We start from the raw sequence: 23,331 nt of genomic DNA on the forward strand, positions 1-23,331 counted from the left end.
TGTGCATCTTGTTCCAGTGCAGTAACAAGAACAGTGCCCAGTATAGCTATCTCAAACCACACTGCACCTCAGAAACCCAAAAGAGGTATCTCCAATGCCTCACATTCTAACCACTTGCTGAGGGAGGACCATGTTAGGTACAGACATAGATTCAAGGAAGCATTTGCCAAAGGGATAGCAAGATGTCTTCAGGTAGAGGAAGACCAAAACCAGAATGGTATATTGCAGTACCAACCTTCTCTGCAATATCAGATGAAATGTTGCAGGTGTTGCTTGGAGTCTGCACTCTCTTACACTGCTTGTTTTCACTGTGCAAAGCCCATGAGTTTGCGAAATCGTAACTGTTTCCCACAAGGGTCCCTGTGAATGAAAAAGAAGAGAAGCACAGGGCTCTTTAGGGGTTTGAGCAACGAGTCATCATTATTGGCTACTATCTGTGTGACAGTCTGCTGAAAGCTGTTTAAAAAACTGTCATATCTAATGAATTTCTATTCCAAATAGATTGACTGTGGAAAAGCCACTTTGAGTGAACTGGGCTGACTCCTGCAGAGGACTTCCCTGAGTTCAAGGACAGACTAAAGGCTGAAGAAGACAGGTCTCAGCACTTCTCACATCTGCATGCACATGGTAGGAGTTATTTGCTGGTCAGCTATAATCTACAGAAGCCTAAGCATGCCTTCACATTTTACTAATATTTATAAGCTTTCAATAAAACACAAGACATTAAAGGGGAAAAAAAAAAAAATGAAGGTGCTCTCCCTAACCAATGAAAGTATTAGCATTCCTGATCCCAACTGGCTTTGATTTTCTCTTCTATCTGAAACTAAATCTTGTTCGCAAAGAAATTTAACATACATCATAATTGCTTGGGCCCATGTTCTTACTGTGTAAGCGGTCCTGAGATATTCTCCTCTGCCCTATTACAAGCAGCTCCTGGCCCACACTTGCCAAGATTTCCACCCCCTTTGCATAAAAGTAAAACTGAAGGAGTTAAACTACAGAGATGTCACTTCCTTGGAGACACAAGCAGCATGTCTGTTTCTCTTGCTCCAGCTTTTGAGAAGTGGGATCCTCCCAGAATAGGAATGTCCCCTCCTCCTCCTTTTGCCTCCCATGGCCTGGCTGATTAGAGGACTACTTCTGTTTCCTTCCTTGGATACCTACTACAAAATAGTTCATTTCATGACTCTCTCTTAGTTCTGTAACTTTACTTTTAAGACCCTATTGTGTTGCATGTAAGAATATAAATTGCCACTGTTAGCACATTCCCAAGACCTTATGCAAGGAATATGTTGAAATATGACCCTGACTGCATCTGAAAAACAAAATAAATGTTTACTAAATATATATATATGCAATATTTTTATATTTCATGTTTTTATATCATTATATATGTGAAGACATAACAAAAATGTCATCAAGATACCTGCTGTACATTAAGTACAAACACAGAGAATATACTGAACATGAAAATTCTTCCAAAACTAATGGTTAGTCATGAAAACTACACCAAGAATGCTAAGGAAGATGTAATAAAGCCAACAGACTTCAGTAGACTTTGTTTTGTAAACTAGATATTTGAGGCTTATAAATGTAGCATACATTAGGCCCACAGCAGATATCAAAGGAGGAAGACTGCAAGGAAAGATGACAGGCAAAAGGTGGTAAACGGCATGAAATTTTCATCTAGAGAGCCAGGACTGAACACAGGAAAAGAAAAACACAGCAACAAGAACGCAACCCTTTAGTTTTCCAGGGATTGTAAAGATTAGAGTAAAAATCAAATCTAGGCTGAGGAGAAGCAAGGTGCCAAATTATATACATCCCCTTTTATTTGCACTAATGCAGTCTTACAGTTATAAAATAAGAGATGAGCTCCACTCTGAAGTAGTGTTCCTCAGGCTCTGAGTGCACATCCATGTTGAATTTCCCACTGGTGGGTATCACCAGATCCTCATTTACTCACAAGTTAAGATTTGAAGGTTGGGACAACTGTTGGCCCTGAAATACTGGTCACCTGTTTTTTCATATCTCCCCGTCCATTAGATTTTGTTTTTCCGTGGTGCTTATAAATTCCTACCTCTTATGTAATTATTTTATGCCACATTTGTATTATATTATTTTAACTCCTCTTCTGTATTCTATGATTAATACTTTCACAGAATAATTTAGGTTGGAAGGGGCCTTCAAAAGTCATCTAGTCCAACCCCCTGCCATGAGCAGGGACATCTTCAACTAGATCAGGTTGCTCAGAGCCCTGTCCAGTCTGGCCTGGAATGTCTCCAGGGATGGGGCATCTACCACCTCTCCAGACAACCTGGGCCAGTGTTCCACCATCCTCATTGTAAAAAATTTCTTCCTCATGCCTACCCTGAATCTCCCCTCCTTTAGTTTAAAGCCATTACCCTTTGTCATGTCATAACATGCCCTTCTAAAAAGTAATTTTTTTTCAAAAGAATAACTTCAAATTTTTATGGGGTTTTTGTGTTTTGGTTTTGTTTGTTTGTTTGTTTGTTTGTTTTTTGCAACTTGCTCCTCAAACACTCTTGCTGTCAGTGCCTGTCTGTATATTAGCAGACTATTGCACAGGCACAAATGATTTGCCAACATGTTGCCAGAGTACTTCATCCTTTGCGTGAAGTCCTGCGGCCCTTAAACTAACCTCCAAGCTGTTTGGAACAGGCAATAATTGATGTATTTGGGTTTGGTCAATATCTCAAGGTCCTGCTTCAGATAAACCTCCTCAACATCCAACAGTAAAAACCTAGGATAATAATTAATTGAGATCAATTGACAGTGTCTTTTTCCCGTGATTTGTCCAGTGTAGCCTTAAGTAACATATGGCAACAGTTAAAGGGCTGGAGGGGCACTCTGACTTCAAAATGAGAGCACTGCACAACTTTGCACACACATTTGTAACCTGTTTACCCCAGAAGCTTTGTCCTCAACACTAAACAACACAGTCACTAAAGTTGCACAGTATTTCAGTGATTATCATTAGTTATTACTTCCCATAACACAGATCCACTAGAACCTGTATTTTCAGAGTACCTAAATTCTCCTTGAATGAGCAGCTTTACAATCATACATTAAGATGCACTCCATACTCCTGGAAAGGTGAAAAGCAGTTGGACATGAAAGTTTCACTGAATATCAGAAGAGCTCTAATGTGAAATTTTGAAGTGGCTCTGGGGCCACTGAGCTGCTTAACAGATTTGGGTCTTGGGAACATGTTATTTCTGCAGAGGGTGACTTTGGAGAGGACTCGTCAATCCACACTCTGTGCTACATGCCTTATCAACCTGTGCTGTGATTCTCAAATACTTTACCTGTTTGATGAGGCTTCAGGAGGAAAAACAATGAGCAAGAACTGTCCCCTATACATCTGACTGCTCCAGGCAGAGGGAAGAGTACTCACCACCACTGCTGCCTTTCACCCAACACCTCCATTTTCTTCTGCTGAAGGACATGAGGGGGTAGGAAAGGCAGTAGAAGGGACAACACAACAAAAACAGCCTAAAGAATCCTAGGATTTCTTGTGTGCACAGGTGATACTATTAATGGAGCAGCTGGGCAGCTCAGTTGCCTACACTAGCACTGCACACCCACCATGCAGCACAACTGCTCTCCTCTCCTACCATCCTTTTTGGCAACCTAATTCTTTCTTTAAAAGGCCTTTTGGCTTAGCTGAGCAGTCTTTCCCCCAGCTAGTGAGAAGATCTTAATTTTATTTCAGCCTGTCCCAAATATTGATTTATTCCTGCCACAGCAGCTGAGGTATAAACATCTTGGATGTCGCTCTCTCTGCCTTTCCATGTCCCTTCCCTGAGCATTCATGATGCACGGTCTCCTTGTTCACACAGATTCACAGCAGAATTTTGTCTCATGTTCGTTCCATGTTTGTTTACTCTTCTTTGTCTAAGCAGCCACGTTCCTGGAGAAACAATTCCCACACAGAGCTCATCAGACCCTAACACCCAGAAACTGTCCATACAGCCTGGGTGGGATTTTTTCCTAAAGCACTTGTTTTGCCTAAGTCTTGCAGGAAGTGTGCTGAAAACAGATGCTGTCACAAAATGTGATGAAAACAAAGTTGGATCCAAGACAAGTGCTTGAATAACCAGTGCCTGATGCAGGCTGTAGTATGGACTGGTATGAGCATGTGAACTGGTTGCTCAACAGCCAAGACCCCCAGGCAGCTCTAGTTTGCATGCAGTCTCTTTTTAGGACACAAGATGGGCTCCGGAGGCAGCTGTTAAAGCACAAACCAAATCTCACTATCTCCCCATGTCCCAAAAACACTCTCCTGCTAAGGTCCTCCAGGAGAAGGCCACACACAAAGCACCTGAGCAGCAGTTTGGGCCTTTAGGGCTGTTCTATTGGACTTTAGTGCTCTAATTGTTGCACTCGTGTCTCTGTCTCCTTGGAGAGAATTAAAAAAAGAAAAACACACACACCCCACACAAATCACATACCACACTGACATGTTTTGGGCAAGACTTCCCCCTTTCCTTTTTTTGGTCAGAACAGTTGCTTTCACTTATTCAGTTTTCAGATAGATGATGTTCACTCTCAACGGGAGCCAAAAAAAAAAACCAAAAAACAATATGAAATCCATGTCTCTAAATCACCAGTTCCTTTTGAAATCTGAAACTGGTATGCTGCTTGTTTACTTTGAGATTGATGGTCAGGCGAGGCAAATTGTTCACAATAACCACCTTATGTTCAAGGTACATGAGTGGGAGGCAGGAACCCTGACCTCCCTCCCTGGACCTCCTGCAGATTCCATATGGCCATAGGTCCAGCAGGTTAACTGTCCCAGGGTCTGTTAACTCATCTGTAAAATATACACAGGAATTTGTGCAAGACAGTACAACACTCTAAGTGTGTAAACTTTCACACGTTGGTTATTTACCAAGTAATGGGTTGTTTGTTTTGTTTGGGGTTTTGTTTGTTTTTCATATGACTTGACTTGTTTTACTTTTGCTTGTATAGAGTCATGTACTATCTGTAAGCTTGATCTATAGTTTCGACAAAACTAATGATATAAAATATTTAAGTCATTGCCTATAAAGTCTTTCCTACCCTCTCTGCTTCAATGAATATTAAATTAATTATATTAAACACAAGGGAGGGAAAGATTCATCTCCAGAACTCAACAGTCCAGTGATGAAGGCAGTTTCCTCACAACAAAAATGTATAACTTTGATTCCAAACTCTAAATAAAGCAGAGTGGGTTACAAATGCAGGTTTCTGGTATCTCAGCCAAATACCATGTAATGAAGACAGGAACAAAACAAGACTTCTCAACCTGTACTGTTTGTAAATGACAGCTAAATGCCCTTGTGAATTTATCCCCTTTGCCTTCAACTTAAAATGCAAGAAAGAAAATTAGATTATTTACTTAGGCCAAACAAAAACTTTAAACTTGCCTAAAATCAAATTGCAGATATATTTTAAAATGCCAAGAGATATGAATTTTGGAATCATCAAAATTTTGGAATCATCAAAATTTTGGAATCATCAAAATTTTGGGGATTTTTTTTTTAGGAGAAAATAAATATATATCTGCACTACTATATATATCTTTTACTTCTTGAATGAAAACATTACCTGAAACATCAGATTTTTCCTTACAGATGCTGTCTGCTTCTATCTGTTTGGCCAATATCTGCTGCACAGTGGCATCACTTATTCTGTATTTCAGCAACTTAAAAGGCTGGAGTATGTTAATGACTGTTAGAACAGACTCAGAATATCAAGCCTTTATTCAAAATTAGCCATGACTATTGTTTTGTCATTAATGTATTTGTAATTTGGAGACAGTTTCCCAGAAACATGCTTCCTGCCAGTGCCAAGAAATGCATAATGGGACGCTGGATTAATTTGGGTTATTATTTTTTTTTCCTTCCATAATTCTAAGAATGTATAACATGCAAAAATAGCAAAATGGTGGATTAATATTCCTCTATGGAACTTCAGTAAGTTCCTTTGCACAAATAAACCTTAATGATGATCGAGGCATCCAGACATCTATCACAACTATATAGCTGTGGGACAGCTCAACGAAAAGCGTACTAGGCAAGTCCGAGGCTATGGGCATGAAAATAAGCTCTATAAGCTTGTGCTGCAGCCTCTATCTCTGGGGAGAAATTATCTTACGCTTTCTGCAAAGTAAGAGTATGCCTTTCAACCACTAACATGCTGCAGTGTTATGGGGTTTTGGCCACTTGTTCACATGTGCGTGCCTTGAGGAGATTTCAGGATCAAATTGCCTATGTTGTGTCAAATTTCCTCCATAGTACTATTTAAGTCATCTCCTCTAGCCTGTGTTTTGGATCCCTAGTTGTAAAATGCTTGTGACAATGATCACCTGACACTGAAATGCCATAGGTTGAAAGCTGTCATCTGAGCATCTAGAAGGGACTCAACTTCATATTTCTGATAAGAACAAAGACTGTCAACCATTTAGAAGTGTATGATCATGTCAGGAAGCAGAGTCTGTTCATTTACAAAGTCTTGGAAGCATTCACAGAATGGCTATAAATGACAGGAATAGCAAGAAAAAGCAGAGGAGATATCAACTCCATTAAGATCCAGGGGAAAAACAAATACAAACAAAAAACCCTGAAAAGCTTCTGAGAAATTTCTTATTTTATTTCATTAATAGTCATGCTCAAAGTGTCAGAACAAACTCCCAATGGGCAGCTGGCTTGTTTTAACTGCTATAGCCAACGAACAAGCAACCACACACAATGTATTCAATCCTGTTTGTCAGTCTTAACAGGACATAAGCACTTCTCTGCAGGATGAACTAGTTTACCAACCAACTGTGTCAATAAGAGTGGCCCAGCACCCCATTCTTTGTCTGAACAAAAGTGTGCCTGTAACTCTTAAACCTACTGGGTAGACTGTTGTTTTGGGGCTTTTGGTTGTTTTTTCTTTTGGTTTTTGGAGGTCCAAGAGCTACTAAGACCAATACCTTCAAAGCTGTGTCCTACCAGTACTATGCTAATTTGCTAGGGTATCAAAGCTTGAATCACATCAGTTAGACCTCCAGGACCTCAGTAACTGAGCATCAAAAGTGTGTACAGCAGCAATGTGTATTATCCTCTCATCAGACTATCATTTTTCAGTTTACACACCAAAACACAGTTAGGAGTCATAAGAGAGCTATGGCAATAGCACAATTGGATAGATTATACAACATGAGTATGAATATATCAAGAGAAAAGAAAAACAATTACACACTGTTTACTAAGTTTAAACACCTTTTCCTTCATGTCTCCTTTGTTTACTTGCTGTAAGTGATAATGTCCAATAACATAGCAGGTGCTTCACCTTAAGATTGTGCTTCACCTCATATCGCTAAGTCATTACAGCAAGCTCACATCCTGGGTTTGGCTGACCTTTATGAGATCTAATCAGGCTAAGTGGAGAGCAAATAAAAACAGCAGTGGGAAGAAGAAAAAAAAAAAAAAAATTAAAAAAAAAAAGGTGTAAACTGCTTCATAGGCTACCAAAAGGCTGCCTAGATCTTCCATTTAAAGAATATTACCTCTCTCAGCTGCTTGTTTTGCAGCTTATGTAGAAGTTAGCTTCAGCAGGTTTGTTTTGTTTGTTCATTTGTTTTTAAAGTCTGAATTAATCAAAAGCTGATTTTACTTGGAGAAAGTTAAGAAGAGCTCATATGAACCACCCTACCAGCAGAGCTGGCCAGAAGACAACCAACCTGTAGACACAGTGATGTCCCTCACTGATAAAACAAATTCAAATGTAATTAATTATGATTCCTTCTGAACTAGTTAAAATTAAAGGTCTATTGTATCAGAGTAAAAAAAAAAAAAACAACCTGCAGAATTGCTGAGATACAGTCCTATTAATGAGGCTAAAAAGGACAGATCTGTATGTCCATGCAGGTTACAGAAGTCAGGGGCCATGCCACAGAACATGCATGTTCTCTGCTACATTCTCTATTATTTTTCTGCTCTTCCAAGCAGTGACCCTGTCATTACTTTCAGAAACCTGTGATTGTGAAAGCACTCCTTTGTTTTTTGAGAGGAAAGATACAATCTCGGGCATGTTAAAGAACTACAGCATGAAACAAGTTTAAACATGAGCAGCAGAAGGGAATCCTCTACATTGCAGCAGTGCAAGGCAATACAGTCTCCTTTTTTGCTCCTGCTTTCTGTAATAGCTGCACTCATATTTATTATCTCAAAAAAAAAACCATGTGAACTTCAGACCTCAACACATTCAGACATCGAGGTATCCAAGCCCCACCAAGCAACTCTGTGAGCCAAGTTTGTTTCTTATTATTTACATTGCTGAAGGGCTGATCAATCACTCTAAGATACTATGAAATAATTTTTTTTTTCTGTACATTGAAGCTATGTGTATGTATTCCAAGCATTAGTAAGACACATCTCTGGACCACTGCCACGCTCTTGTCCAGGCTGCTTTGTTTCCCTTTCTATTTTTTATGTCATTTATTTTTAATACATACTTTACATTATTGATTAATAAATTAATGTATTAACTAACTTTACTCTCAGCCTTTTCTCTTCAGATAAGTGCTAAGAATTAAAAAACAATCTGAAATACCACAAATCAAGATTGGTCCTTCAAAGTCATATTCAGTGCTTTTCCAGAGCTCTTAGTCTTCCCCCACACTGGCAGACTTTCCATAAAAATGAATAGAGAAGCAAAAGCAGTCTCATCTCTCCCTTGCATTAGGACTTGCTGTGATATAAGGCACACCTCCAGCCCAACAGCCCATATGGACAGGGAAATGTCACTAACTGTAACCACTTTAGAGAACAGAATCCCATGCCAAATCCAAGTACAAACCTGCCAGGAACAATGCCCAGGATTTAGTATTCTGCTATTGCAACACTATCTATTCTTACTCCCACTTGTCTAACTTGTGAAAAATCAGAAGTTGAATCAATGAATATTCTTCATATCGTTATGGCTGGGTCTTCTCCTAGTCAGCCTCCCCACACACTATATTGTACATTTTTTAGCCTGTAGCTTTATCTTTGTAAAATAATTCAAGATTCAAGGTTTTCAAAAGTGTTGAATTCAGACTTCTGGGCTTTGCTTAGAAATGAAATGTGAGAGCAATTCCCTTTCAGGAGGAAGGGAGATGAAAGAACTGAGTCAGATAGCTTTTCAGCACATCAAGATGAGACACCTGACAGGTTTGGTAGAAACGTTTTGCTGGATCAGCAAAATGTTTGTTGAATCACCCATCAGGAAAGGTGTGCAAAGTGTATATTAAAATACAATTAGTTGTAGTCTTACCTTCCTGAGTTCTGAAGTCATCTTCAGCAAATCTATTAAAGTTGCCACACAACCCACAGGTTTTATTGTAGTGCTTTTCTTGAAGGAGTATCTGAATATTCCCACTGATATCAATCTTCACCACAAAGCCAAGCTCATCACTGAATATTTTATAATAACCTGCCTCCTTCTCTATAAAAATGCCGTTGGAAGCAAAAGGTATGGAAACCCTATGAAGAAAGATGAGAATTTCTCAGAATATGACACACGAAAACATTGGGGGTTTTCTGTTGAAATACTTGTCATTCCCACAGGTACCTTTTGTCTTCCTGCATCACACTTCCATCTAAAGAGAAGTGAAGGTTGAAATATTCTCCAAGATACACAGAGAAACCAATTTTTTCCCCATCCTTGTAGTCACCTGAAGAGATGAAACATAAGCAAATATTGTTAGTTCTGAGGCTCAGGAGAACAACTTGTCAGTACACATAGCAGCGTTGGGAGTATATAATCTAACATTTTTTGAGAGCCATCCATCTATTTTATCCCATAGTTGTTTAATGTGAAATGCGTAGATAGTCCCGAGATAAGAGCTGCATCAACCACTGGCAGGTGCATGATCTGGCACTAGTTGTGGACTCACCTTGCCCCCATTACTCTCTCTAAACAGTGAATTCTCCATCCTACCATCCACACTGGAGCTGTTTCCACAGGAGAGTGGATGCTAATAATGGCTATTCAACTAGGGGGCTACTCACTCTGAATTTTTCAAAAGGAGTAGCACATAGAGACGGAGACCACTTTCTTAGGCTCTGAGAGAGAAGAGGGTGGAGGGGTACAGAAATAGTCCTTTCTCTGCTTTTGCCCGTTGTCCAGTTATGACTTTACAGCAGGTCCTTGCACAGTGCATCACCTGCTTCAGGCCTTCTGCTCTGTGGTAGCCAGCTTTGCCCAGACCTATACACCTTACACAGCAATCAAGATTGCACTTCACAGACAGGTATCCAAAACAGAAACAAACCGACGCACATATACTGAGATAGTAATAAAAAAATAGATTATGCCATGCTTACATGCTCAACAAAGAAATGAAGCCTCAGCTCATGGCATTTTTTTAAGATTTATTTGATCACATAAAATACTTCAGTCAATTCATATTTTGCATCTGCTGGCAGGTTCTTCTACATACAAAAAAGTTGCACCAAGTTAGTTAAGTTGAGGAAGAAAATTATTTAAACTGATATGTGTTTCCTTTTCAGAGTGATGGCATCAGTTTACTTCAATTTACTTACAGCCAGTAAAAAGTCATCTTAAACTATTATGATTAATACAGAACAGTTATTAGTTAAAATATGAATATCTGCCAAAAGTGTTCAGTATGAAAGTAACATATGGCTTTGATTCGCATGTCTTCTGTTGCCCATCTCCAAGAATGATGCTGCAGAGTCTCATGCTAATTCAAAGGCCTTTTGTTGTGTAGGATGGGATTTATCTTACTGTGGGCATTTAGCATGCAGGTAAAATTAGATCTACATGCTTATGCAGGTCCTATTCCTGTACTCAGCTTTAACAGCCACATTCTCCTAGTGAATTCAAAATTAAAAATGGTCTCCCTTTCCCTTTTTGGAAGAGCCAGTAAGAAAATCTCCATTTCTTGTCAGTTTAGTTATACATGAGCTATATTACCAGGGGATAACAGAAGCCAAAGTGGCAGAATTTCCTCAGAAATAATCCTGTTTTCAGAAGATAGCCTGAGATCCTTTTATTCAGTGGTCCCTCCTATCTCACAAAGGGCAACACTATTTGTCTTTTCTTCTCAGTGACAGAACCAAACACAAGAGCAACACTACATCCTTAGAATATTTTGAATTTGTTACTTTTTGGTTTCTTGCTCAGACTCACCTAAGAGTGTGAAGGAGCGCTTGTGACAGTCCCCAGCAAGGAGATAACTGCAGTCCCCAGCGAAATTGTAGAAAGAATCATCAAAAGTTTTGATGTGGTCATTCCCAAAAACGCTGCAACGGGAAACTGATAATTCCTGAAGTAAAGAACCCGATGATCCTGGATATCAAAACAGAATGTAACTTGTAATGTAAAACATTCGTTTTGCAGTTCAGGAATTTTTCTGATGCAATTTATTGCCATTGATCACTATATGTCCTAAACCTTCAGCTCTAGCTTCTAGGCAGACTGTATGTCTGGCATCAGAGTCCATAGGATCAAGCACAGGTTTAGGTTTTGGTTGTGTGTTGGCTTTTTATTATTTCTTTTTTTAAATTTTTTGTTATATGCATTAGTGAAATAGCTTTTTATCTTTACTTCTACTGGCCCAAACCATGCATGGATAATTTCAGTCCTGATCCTTTAAGGAATGCTATGCATTCATTCATTCATTCTTCATGGAAAGGGTTGTCAGACATTGGAACACAGTGCCCAGGGAAGTGGTTGAGTCACCATGCCTGGAGGTGTTTAAAAGGTGTATAGATGAGGTTCTTAGGGACATGGTTAATTGCCAGAGTTAGGTTAATGGTTGGACTGTATGATCTTGAGGGTCTCTTCCAACCAAAATGATTCTATAATTCTATGATGCTATAAACTGTGCCTACCTGTAACCCCATTAAAATCAATAAGGCAGTAGCAAAGCCCCATAGTTTGTTCATCCAAGCATCACCAAATTCACAGTCTTTGTGACTCAACACAGTGCAAAGAGCCAAAAGGAGAAGCTTTAGCAATATGACCGGCATGATGAGACTATTGCCTGTCCTAGAATTGCAGGATTAGATGGACAAAAAGAGGCAAAAAAATCTTACAGAAGAAAGTGTGAAAACTTATTCCAGTTCCTAGACACCAGAAAATAAACATGTTTTCCTACCTGATATTACAGTGGTCAGCAGTAGGTTTGTTAGCAGCACTGCCAAGAAGAGCATCTGCCAAAAAAAAAAAGACAAGAGAGAGGTAAGCACATTCTTAGTTTGGGGTGTTTAGTCTGTTTCACATAGCTCACCATTTTCTACCCATTCTTTATAAAGTTATTTCTGAGGTTCTACAACGTTTCAGAAAGCTGTAATCCATGCAGACTTTCACAGTAATTCTGTTACCTACCCATGCTTCTTTAAATAGGTAATCTAGGAGATTAACTATTCTCTCTTTCTATTTTCACTTCTCATTGCAGGGAAATGTGGGGTACCTCCACAGAAACTGCAACCCCACATAAACACATATCCTAATTTATCAAACTGAATACACTGCATACACAAAGCCCTTCAACACACAGCATTATTTATCAGACAACCTGACATGAAGAGTCACACCAGAATGGATCGGCCAACTTGGTCCCAATAGAAGTCACCTCTATTGTGCAAGATTTGCATCCTGCTCAAACATCCACAAAAGGAAAAGGACTGGCTGGCAGACCATTATAACCACAGGCTTATAATTCACTGGTTTCAGTGATTTCAGAGTGAAAAGTGCTTGAGATAAGGGGCAAGTAGTAAAGGGAGGAAACTGCAGAGATTAGAGACCCAGGGTGAAAACTTCTATTCACCAAAATTAGTTCTAGTGTTGTCTCCTGCTTTCTGACATAAAGCTGTTACTTCTGCAAGATAACTAAGAAGTGGCAACAGCATGAGAATGAGACTACAAAATAATGGTAAAGAAAACAATAGGCATTATTCTCAGATTACACACTTGCTAGTGTATTTTTAGTGCATACACTGTGTTATTGTGACGAAATCAGATATTGCTTGTGTTTGTTAACCCTTTAGTTTTACAAAGCAAGCAAAGAAAAAAGGATATAAAGCCCTTATCTTCATCCCCTGCCATCTCCCAGTCAGCTCTAAGCTACAGACTTGAAGTTTCTCCTAATTCTAATAGAACAGGTGCCACTAGCAAAGAATAATACGATCAGTGAGATATGCCAGTATATACTCCTCTATAATTTTATCACTTGTTTAATTAGAAATGAATGTACCTTCTTCTGTGTGAGATTCCTCTTGCACACGAACAAGAAGCTCCTCCAGTTCCCACCTGTAGCCTACAACACCATTGTTTCCATGTTCCTTCACAGGACAGGACTGGAGTGGCTTTGGTTTGAAATTTCTTGTTTTTATAAAAGCCAGGAACTCTTGTTCGTTTAAAAGGAAAGATAAAGACCAAACGTCATATCCGGTTGATTCTCAAGACAATAGATTAAATTGCTATCGTGTAAATCAGTAGCCATATGTGTCAGAAAGTTACAATGAAGGGAAATAGTTTCTAAAACTTACATGACAGATAAGTCTTTGAAATATATTTTGCATGTGCATGGTTACAAATCTCACTGGCTGAGCCAATAGGCAGCATATTTATTTTGAAGACTATTGTTAATGAGAAATAGTAGGATGCTCCATGCCTCAAAGACCAGAGAGTATTTTTTTTCCTGCAAACAACTGCTGTAAAGAAGAAAAAATTCAGCAATAGCAGAGATACACTTTTCTTCTCCAGGTACAAATACAATTGAATTTTGCAACATGCTATTAGATCAAAACATTCAGCCTTTGAATTTGCAAATGTTTATAGAAATACCCCCTGAAACAACACATGGTAACGGGTTAATCATGTACATACTTATCTAAAGAGGTGGGCACAAACTTTATGGGAATATGTGCAGCACTAAGCAAAAAAAATGCAGAGCAGATGACATTGTACTTTACTCTCAGTGTTCCATGCTTTGTATTTTCACTAGTTACTAATAACAACAAAGGGGTTAGGAGGCAACATGTTTCTACATAAATCATATTTTGCCACTGGTTCACAAAATCAGGTCCTTACTTTAAGCCAGGAAAAACAACATGAAACAATAAAAATATCCCTCCTGGGAGGCCCCAGCAGGCATGTTTGTCTTCTGCACAAGCAGTTCTGACTACAAAGTGACTATAATCCCAGCACACAGTTCTTAGGAAAAAGAAAAAAAAAAAAATCAAATTACATTGAAAAAAAAAAACCAACCCACATTGTAATATAATCATTTTTTCCTGCAGGCAATTTATGATTTCTACAGATGACTGCCTTTGACACTCACAGAATGGCGATGGATTATTTTTGAGACAATTTAGGTGATGAGTCTGCCTAGGTTGAAAAGTAACAAACAATACAAATAATAAACCACTAGCCATACTTACTTTGTCTTGCATGAACTCTTCATGACATCTGCATGTCAAAATGCTATAGAGCGGCACTACAAGACTGAGTGACAGAAAGAAAGACAGACAGACAGACAGAAAGACCAAATTCTTTTTTTTTTCCAAATGAAAAGCCAGAAACCAAGATTTTGAAATGAACATTTACCATCAGGATATTCTCAGCCAGATGCTCCTGTTTTTTGCTCCAGCAGCAGTAAGGTCTGCCCCACTCACATTCATGGTCATGCAAAGTCCACAGCTGACAGGAGCTGCAAAGATTCTGGGGAACAGACAAGAAAATGCCCCACATGTGCAGAAACTTGGTGGACTTGGTGTTCACCACAGTCACAGCCTTTACTGTGCTCCATAGACATCCCTCCAGCATGGGGCAATCCTGGCAATCCCTACTGCAGTACAGCATAGGTAAAGGAAAATAACGTATCCCCCCACAGCTTCTGCCCGAAGTGCTCTTCTACATTTGCAAAGGACCAACATCTATGGGAAAAAATATGCAAGCCAAAGCTTCAAAAACTGTTTCTTTGTCATTTTTGTATTAGAGGGTGCAATAGCAGAAGCTATGGAAGTATGAAAGATCTGACTGCTAAAATCTGCAGGCCAGGCTTTTACCCAGTCTAAACCTGATGTTACTGTAGAGAAGGGCTAAAAACCTTTCCCATGAAACTGCCTTCAAGGCTGAAGTTACAGCTGAACAACCAGCAGATATGGGGCAACTGTAGAGGGAACAGGCAAGATGCCTCTTGTTTTTCTCTCAGTTTCACCGCTTCTTCTGGTTTTGTAGTAAGTGTTGACTGGGAATCACTCTCTCCTTTCAGGTCCAGCTGCCAACTTCCAGCAGGTCCTGCATAACTTTGAGTGCCTGGACCTTAACAATTACAGAGAGATGTTCTCAATATCTTCCATTGTGGGAATCTCAATATTATTCATTCTATGGGGAATAAGATCTCCTATCACCATGATCTTTTGCCGCCTTCTCAGTTTTAATTCTTTTAGTGCCTGAGCCCCAAATAAGTCTCTTAATTTGATAATTTCCTCTTGGAAATCTAAATCTAACACATAGCTTTGATTCATGCATTTTTATTTGGCACATGCAGAAGACAGAGTCCCTCAAAATATTCCTTGAAAATATAAGCTGGTTTTGTTCCTTAGTGATTTCTTTACAATTGTTATTAAAAGGGGCCAGTTCTTCAACAATACAGGATTGTTTAGTCTGTAACCATGATGGATGGCCAAGGTCTGCCCTTATTATCTTTTGTGCTACTGCCTTCACACCCTGACAAGCTTTATCTGGAGTACCAGCAAGGGAGAAAACAAGCCACAAGGAAGTCTGAGCCCACTGAACAGTGCTTGGGAGAGGAGAGGGCTGCAGGAGGGCAGATTACCAAGCTTGGACTAAGCCTCTGAAGTCCACACATGCTCATCTGTGTGATCAGAGCCTTGGTCTATACCAGGGGACACTTTGTAACTCGCACTGCCAATGTTTAATAGATGGTTCAGATAAACTAGACGTTACAACACCTCTTAAGTGTGCAAGGGACTTTGGGGGACATAACAAAGAAGATTAATTGAGCTAGGCACCTAAAGAAGAAACTTCCTTTTTCCCTCCTGGCTCCACTTTCTTCCCCCCTAGTCCCTCCAGAAAAAAAAAAAAAAAAAGAAAAAAAGGAAATGACAATTAAAGAGCACATTTATTGGCTGATATTGTACATTGTTCCAATACAAAGCTTAGCTTAGTGATGCTTGGGTAGATCCGATATGTAATTTTACAAATAATACACCCAAGGCAAAGGAGGAAATATACAGACGTCTATGCACTGTTGCTGGAAAGCCCCTTATAGCCAGTTCCTGGAATGGAATAGGAAGGACTTCTGAGAAAAATTATCAGTAGTACTACTTTTCATTGTTTTGTTCAAATACTAGGTTATGTGTAACAAGTCCAATGTTTCCTAATAGTTATGTGATAAATTTACCGAGGTGTTAAACAGCACGTTGCGTTTGTCGCTGAGTTTGTTACACAAATAAATAGGTATGCAAAGTGCTCATATTAAGAAACCTGCAGTGCTGCTTAGAGGAACAGTGATGAAACATACAGGGTCTGAACAAAAAACAGACAAAATACCTTCATGTAGATAAACTGGAAAACTAAACTCTGGCAACACTGAATTTTGATTCTGAGCTTAGAAAATGGCAAATTAGATTAGGCTGTGGAAGCAACACAAAATGTCTCTTTGAGACTATTTGAAAGATGCATGCATTTGCTGTAAAATAAACTTATGTTTCTTAAGGAAATTATATAAGTAATTTCAACGAAGTTCAGTATCAAAACTTTCCTTAAAAATGTGTGGCCAGCAGGGCTAGGGAAGCGATCATGCCGCTGTACTCGGTGCTGGTGAGGTCCCACCTGTAATACTGTGCTCAGTTTTGGCCTCCTCTCTACAAGAAAGACATTGAGTTATAGGAGAGAGAGAAGGGCAACAAAGCTGGTGAGGAGTCTGAAGCACAAGTCTTATGAGGAGCAGCTGGGGGAACTGGGGCTGTTTAGCCTGGAGAAAAGGAGGCTAAGGGGAGACCTTACTGCTGTCTACAACTACCTGAAGGGAGGTTGTAGCATGGAGGGTGTTGGTCTCTTCTCCCAAGTAGCAAGTGTTAGGATGAGAGGAAATGGCCTCAAGTTGTACCAGGGAAGGTTCAGATTGGATATTAGGAAAAATTTCTTCACAGGAAGGGTTGTCAGGCTGCCCAGGGAAATGGTTGAGTCACCATTCCTGGAGCTGTTTAAAAGACACATAGGTGAGGTTCTTAGGGATATTGTTTAGTGCTGGAGTCACATTATGGTTGAACTCTATGATCTTGAGGGTCTCTTCCAACCAGAATGATTCTATGATTCTCTGCCATGCAGAGACTCCTCAGCATGGCAAAATGGATGGCTAAGCTGCATCACAACAAGAGACAGAGTCATGATCTGTCCCTGTGGCCTCTGCCCAAATGGGACAATATTTGTTACACACAGACGTGTAAAATAAATTTCAGCAAGAAGTACCAGAGTGCATTTCTCTGAAACACGCAGAATGCCTATTTGGAAAACTAAACAGTGTCATTATCTCTAATTACATACGAACTGCAGAGGTTTCTATGCATTTTTGGAGTTGTCAGTGCCCAATTGTTTCTCCTGGCACAGTTAATGATAAAAAGTTTAAAGAAAGACACTCCTCAGAAAGAGGATGGGAGGCATCAAACACCTATATTTTGTATTTGTAACCCCTCAGCCTTTGGCCATTCTTCCACAAGCTGGGAAGTTCACAAAGCAAAACAAACACTTTGACACTCTCACTCCTGACTATGCAACCCACCAGGCAAGGGCAGTATCACAAATAATCCTTTTTACTACCAGTTGAACTCCTTTCCTGGTCATAAGTTTATGGTATTTCCAATTACGAAGACTTCCCCAGAGTTATCTTTTGAGTCATCCAAGCCTAAAGGACCTCAGTCTCTATAGACTGAAGCAATGATTTTCAGTGCTACCCTCTATAAAGCTCTTCAGAGTAGTTGCCAGACCACAAGACTAAAAACCTGCCATGTAGAAGTCTGATATGGTGGCTTATGAGTTAAGTTGCATCCTGTAAGCCCAGTGATCTGCAGCACAGCATCAAAGCAACACATCCCCCCTCCAGTACAATGACCCTAGAATGTCTTCACAACGAATACTATAGCTGAAGGACGATATCTTCAATTGGTGCCAATCGGTATGTCCTTGCCGAAGTCAGTGGCTCTACTCTAGTCGGTGTTAGCTGAAAATCCTAAAGCCTCATTGGTTTCCATATGTTGCAAAGAGTTACCAAAAGCTGAATGAAAGGCAGGGAAGAGGCTCTTTTCCTCCTGGTCTATGAGAAATTTGTCCCTTAACATAAGTTGGGTATCACCTTGAGGATGTACTCCTGGTTGTACTTCTCAGACACTAATACAAGCCTCAGCATTCCCAGGAATGGTTGAGCAGCACAGCCTGGGAAGAGGATCACTCATTTTCAGTCTCCTCCTGTTATAATTTTGAAGCAGGTGCTCATTGTTCTTTCTCTTTTGCTTGTTAACATATTAAGCCTCCACCCATGGACTGAAATTCTCTGCAGTCACCCAAGGCCGGTTCAGCAATTTTCCCCCTTCCCTGGAATATTGGTCTTCGTATTGCTATTTATTTTTAAAAAAAACTAGTTAAAACTCTAGCCTTATTGGTGTACGGCACATATTTATACAAACCAAGTTTCCTAAGGAGGGCACTCAATGCATACTTGCTGTTCACTTTACCAACTCCACAATTACCCTGTGGGATGCTTTTTAATTCATCTAACCTGTTCCGGACAGGGCAAACAATTCAGCAACCCTGTCATACCTTAACATCAGCACTGACATCAGACACTAACCAGTCAACCGCCACAATATCACCATTAGGCTGCCGAAGAAAAAAAAAATACATACAATGCAAGGGATTTTTTCCCATTAAGACAGTAAGAGAAAATGAGAGTCTGAATTCTGAATGACATCGTGACAGTTTTCAAAACTCATGCTTTAAAAGCAGTTAATCCCTCCATCTGGGTGAAATTTGTCTAAATTCATGGCTGCTAAAATGAAACCATGAAAAAATTTGATAAGCTAACACTTCTGGGTTGTGAGCCTCTAAAACAGTTACAGTAACAATTCACTTCATAACACCTTATATATACAACAGAGTACCTTCATTACTAAATTAGCCAAGTCACTCTCAGATACATACCAAGATCCTCAAATCTCATTTATATGGAAAATGTCCTCAGTTGGTCTTTTAACTGGAATATGTAGGTTTTGGTAAGCTTACAGTTAAATAAAATAAATATAAAATAAGAACTACAATTTAAATTAAAAAAAAAAAAAAACCACCCTTGATTGGTGATCCTGGAGCAAAGGCAGGAGGAGGCTAACAGAACAGAAATGCAGTTTGTGGTAGACATCGGGTAAAATAGCCCCACCACTGTGCTCTCCATTCGCGCAGCAAGGGGGAGAATCAAAGTCTATTATTAATATCAAAGAGACTAAGCACCATGAATGCACGCACAAACGCACACCAATATATATGCACCCACTTGCATATATCCACCAATCACATCTGTTTGGACAGGAAAACATTAATGTACTGAGCAAGGAGCAGAAGTAAATGAGCATGGCCAAAAGATGGGAAATATCCTCTTCGAGTGGGTACACAGTTGCAAAAGCAACTCATAAAGCACCAGGGAAGGAGGTGGTAAAAGAACCTTGGAAGTCCTTTTTCTTTTTTTTTTTTTCTTTTTAATTTAAAGCACTACTGCAAACACAGTGCATGAGGGGAGCTGATCCATTCTGACAAACAATTCTGTTTAGGACAAACCTGCACATTTCCTATCCTAGTGGCAGGGGATGGCGAGCACAAGCCACAGGACAGCACTGGGGAAGCCACTGGTTGAAACAGCATTGAGTAAAACAAACCATTCTAAAGCAAATACAATAGCTCAATATTTACAGCCTTAAATATTGTATTTTTGCAGCGTGAGGCCTTTTTTGTTACAGAGGGGAATAAACACAGACACCATGCTGCTACTTTAAAATTTGGGCAGTGATTTCATCCCCCTCTGCTTCTGTAATGAGATAGAAATAATATTTTCTGTATTTGCATCACACATGTGTAAGCAAGGATAAACTAATCAATGTCTTCTGCTCCACACACAGGACTGGTCTAAGGCCTTAGGAGGTTTACTAACAATGGAGTTTACTAACAACAGACTTCCCAAAATGCTCTTGCAAGAGCACAAGTTTCCATCCAGGGTCGCAATTGTTAAAATGTCTTTACACTGCCCAACTGAAACAACATCCAGCAACAGCTGGAGCTTCTGTGTCCAAAGCTGACCCCTGTAGGATTGTCCTAAATTAATTACTTTTCAAAGCAGAATACCATCAGGTTTCATTCAACATTTCAATCCAATCCAACTGTTGGCAAACTGTTCCAACAATTAATGCTACACCATGTTAAAAATATGTGCTGTAACTCTGGTTTCAGTTAGGCTAGATGCAGTTTTCTGACACTAGATTATATCAAAACTTAATAAATATCTGTTACCAAGTTTTCTCCATATACCTGCCTGGGCAGTGAATTCAAGCCAGTTCTTCACCATCTGCCTACTAAGTTAAATCAACTGAGCTCCCAGCCTGTTTCCCTAAAGCATGTTTCTCCCCATCTTAAATTACTTTCATGGTTTTTCTCCAACTCCCTCCATGTAAAGGCTAGAACTATAACCAGGTTTAAATATCTAACACTGCTTCTATTCCTACAAATACAAAGTTGCCCTTCTGGTCTATATTCCTCCCTCCCCTCACCAGCATCCTCTACCAGCTCACTAAAGGTAATGTTAAATAGCATAAGGCAGAGATAGATGTTATCAAGACTCTACTAGAAACAAACATTCTCAGAAGGATTATTATCATTTTGCCACATATAATGCATGCAATAAGCATTCAGTTGTTGGGTTGGGTTTGGATTTTTTTTGCGTCATCCCTAGTTTTCTAGTCACCCATATGATGTTACAGCAAATCTTAAAGGCACCTAATACTATTTCTCAAAGTTGAGGTATCACTGAAGATTTATAAGGTTTGTAAGAAACGATTTGTTTTTCATAAAGCCAATGCAACTCATCAAAAGCTAAAGTAGTGTAGCATAACTGCTAATATATGCAAAACCTCATGCACTTTTAAGTATAAACTATTTGGCCTCTTTAGTTTCAAATGTCTAGCTTGACTTTACAATTATATTTAGCAAGAGAATGCTAGATGTTGGCTGCCCTTTAAAGTAGTGAAAAAGAAAATCACATTATAGTTTCCTAATGAAAACTCTTCATATTCAAGACTAGTTATGTTGACATAAAAACAGGTTATATTAGTGCTGTCCAAGTACAGGTGACAAATACCAATCAGGAAGGCAGATCGTATCCATTAAAATATTTTTTCCATTTATTTCAACTTGCTGAGACTTCAATGTTCACATCTCTACCAGAGATTCAATCACTATATTCATAATGGCCTTCACTTAATAAAGTATTTATACATGCTTTTATGCTCATTGACTTAATTGTCTTTTGAATATGGGCTACAAAAACGAAATTTCTCTGACTAAATGCTTCTGTATCCTATCTAGTGTCAGGAAACTTCTGTACACAAACAAAACAGTTGCAAAACATTGGGAAGAATGCTAGGATTTTTACTAAATGGCAGAGACATGCCAGTTCCCATTGAAGAACAGGGAGCTTCTTAAGGTCTACACTAGGAAGAGTGTCCCCAAGATTGATGTCTTGGCCCATAGAGGTTCATTTCAGTGAGCCAAGGGGAGACAGGAGACAATACCTTAAGTGTTTATTCTTTTTTCTTAATCATTTTTGAAAAATAAATGGTGTGTAAGGATGTGACTTCTGTTTAGCTCATTTTTCTAATGCTGAGCAAGAAACAACTCTAATAATAAGCAGATCGCTAAGACAAAGTCACGTGTTTCTCTTTCTGAAACACTGATTTACCCCAGTACAAGACAGAGCATGTTACTCATTGTGGAGGACAATTAAGTCGCAGAAACATTCACTGCTAACTGGGAACAATTGGCACCATTATGTGATCAACAAATCTATGTCTTATGTGCATTCCCCACCACCACCCTTTTTTTTCCTACAGTCTTAGTGGATGGAGGAAAAAAAAAATAGCAGCTCAGATTGTGAAATTTGTCTCTAGCCCCTGTTTTTTCCTCACATACTGGGATACAGTACATATCCTAAAATCACAAGACAAATACAAGAACTATGAAATTCTAGAATAATCATTAGTTCTTTCTCATATGTTTTTTTTTTAGAATATCCAAGATTAGCATTTACAATATTTTCTTCACAAACATAAATGGCAGAGATTTACTTCAATACCCTTATTTGGCACACAAATAAAAGACAAAACCCTCCAAATACTATAAGGTTCCAAAATATCCTCAGGCAATTTGAAAATGGAGATGCAGGAATTGGAGAAGGAAGAGAGGATAGGGAGAGATACCTCCCACTGAACTGGTCCAAAAAGTATGGATTTTAATATAAATTGTATTACAAATTAAAAATACCCTTTAAGCATAACCTGAGCACTCTGTTTTAACAAAAAGCCATGGATCACGCAGTCTCTTTTTTTTTTTGCATTTAGAATGGGACAAAAACTGTGCGCAAAAATTGCATTCTAATAAAATTTTGGTGTTGAACATCCTCACAGTTGAGAGCTACCTTGGACTCAATATTTCATGAGTCCATTTCTGAAGAGTCTAACTTTAGAATAAGAACAACAAAAAGACCGTACCTTGCCTATCTATGTTTGATTGCTTGACATAGTATTGGTCATAAATTGTTCTGAAAACATGAAACAGTTAAAAATTATACTTACTTTCTGTATCAAACAGAAGTAATCAGAATATATTCTTTCTTCCTTCTCTTGCTTAGCAGAAAAATGCATGGTATTTAGAAGGAACAGTGCCTAAGGATTTATGCAAGCATATATCTCTTTTATATATTTGCTTTTTACCTTTGTTCACATCCTTCTTCTGTTTTACTTCTCCCTATTTATAACACATGCTCAGCACCCTTCAGTTTTGAAGGCATCTGTAGAAAAAGTTCTGGAAATACTCTGGTTCCAACACCCATACAAAGCTGAGCTGCTGAACCCGGCAGTGTGACATGCTTTCTGGAAGGTGGGATTCAAACATGGATATATAGAGATCTCAGGAAGGTTATGGCAAATTTTACAACATATATGAAATCAGCAAAGGTCAAGTTTCCTTTGAACCTAGAGGGCTAAGAGA

General features: G+C 39.1%; 1 protein-coding gene across 1 annotated transcript in view; it reads right to left on the bottom strand.

Moving 5' to 3' along the window:
- Positions 1–13,276, bottom strand: part of VWF (von Willebrand factor) — a gene marked incomplete at its 3' end in the record, with an annotated part of 145,307 nt that extends 132,031 nt beyond the window's left edge. The window contains exons 1-6 of the mRNA XM_080343088.1: positions 13,256–13,276; positions 12,158–12,212; positions 11,188–11,346; positions 9,604–9,706; positions 9,307–9,515; positions 236–360 (exon numbers count right to left, since the gene is read on the bottom strand). Of these exons, the coding sequence (XP_080199214.1) occupies positions 236–360; positions 9,307–9,515; positions 9,604–9,706; positions 11,188–11,346; positions 12,158–12,212 (651 nt within the window). The 5' untranslated portion in view covers positions 13,256–13,276. The remainder of the gene's footprint in view (positions 1–235; positions 361–9,306; positions 9,516–9,603; positions 9,707–11,187; positions 11,347–12,157; positions 12,213–13,255) is intronic.
- Between the last annotated feature and the right edge of the window lie 10,055 nt (positions 13,277–23,331).

The sequence above is a fragment of the Nesoenas mayeri genome (assembly GCF_963082525.1).
Source record: "Nesoenas mayeri genome assembly, chromosome: 1".
Classification (NCBI taxonomy): domain Eukaryota; kingdom Metazoa; phylum Chordata; class Aves; order Columbiformes; family Columbidae; genus Nesoenas; species Nesoenas mayeri.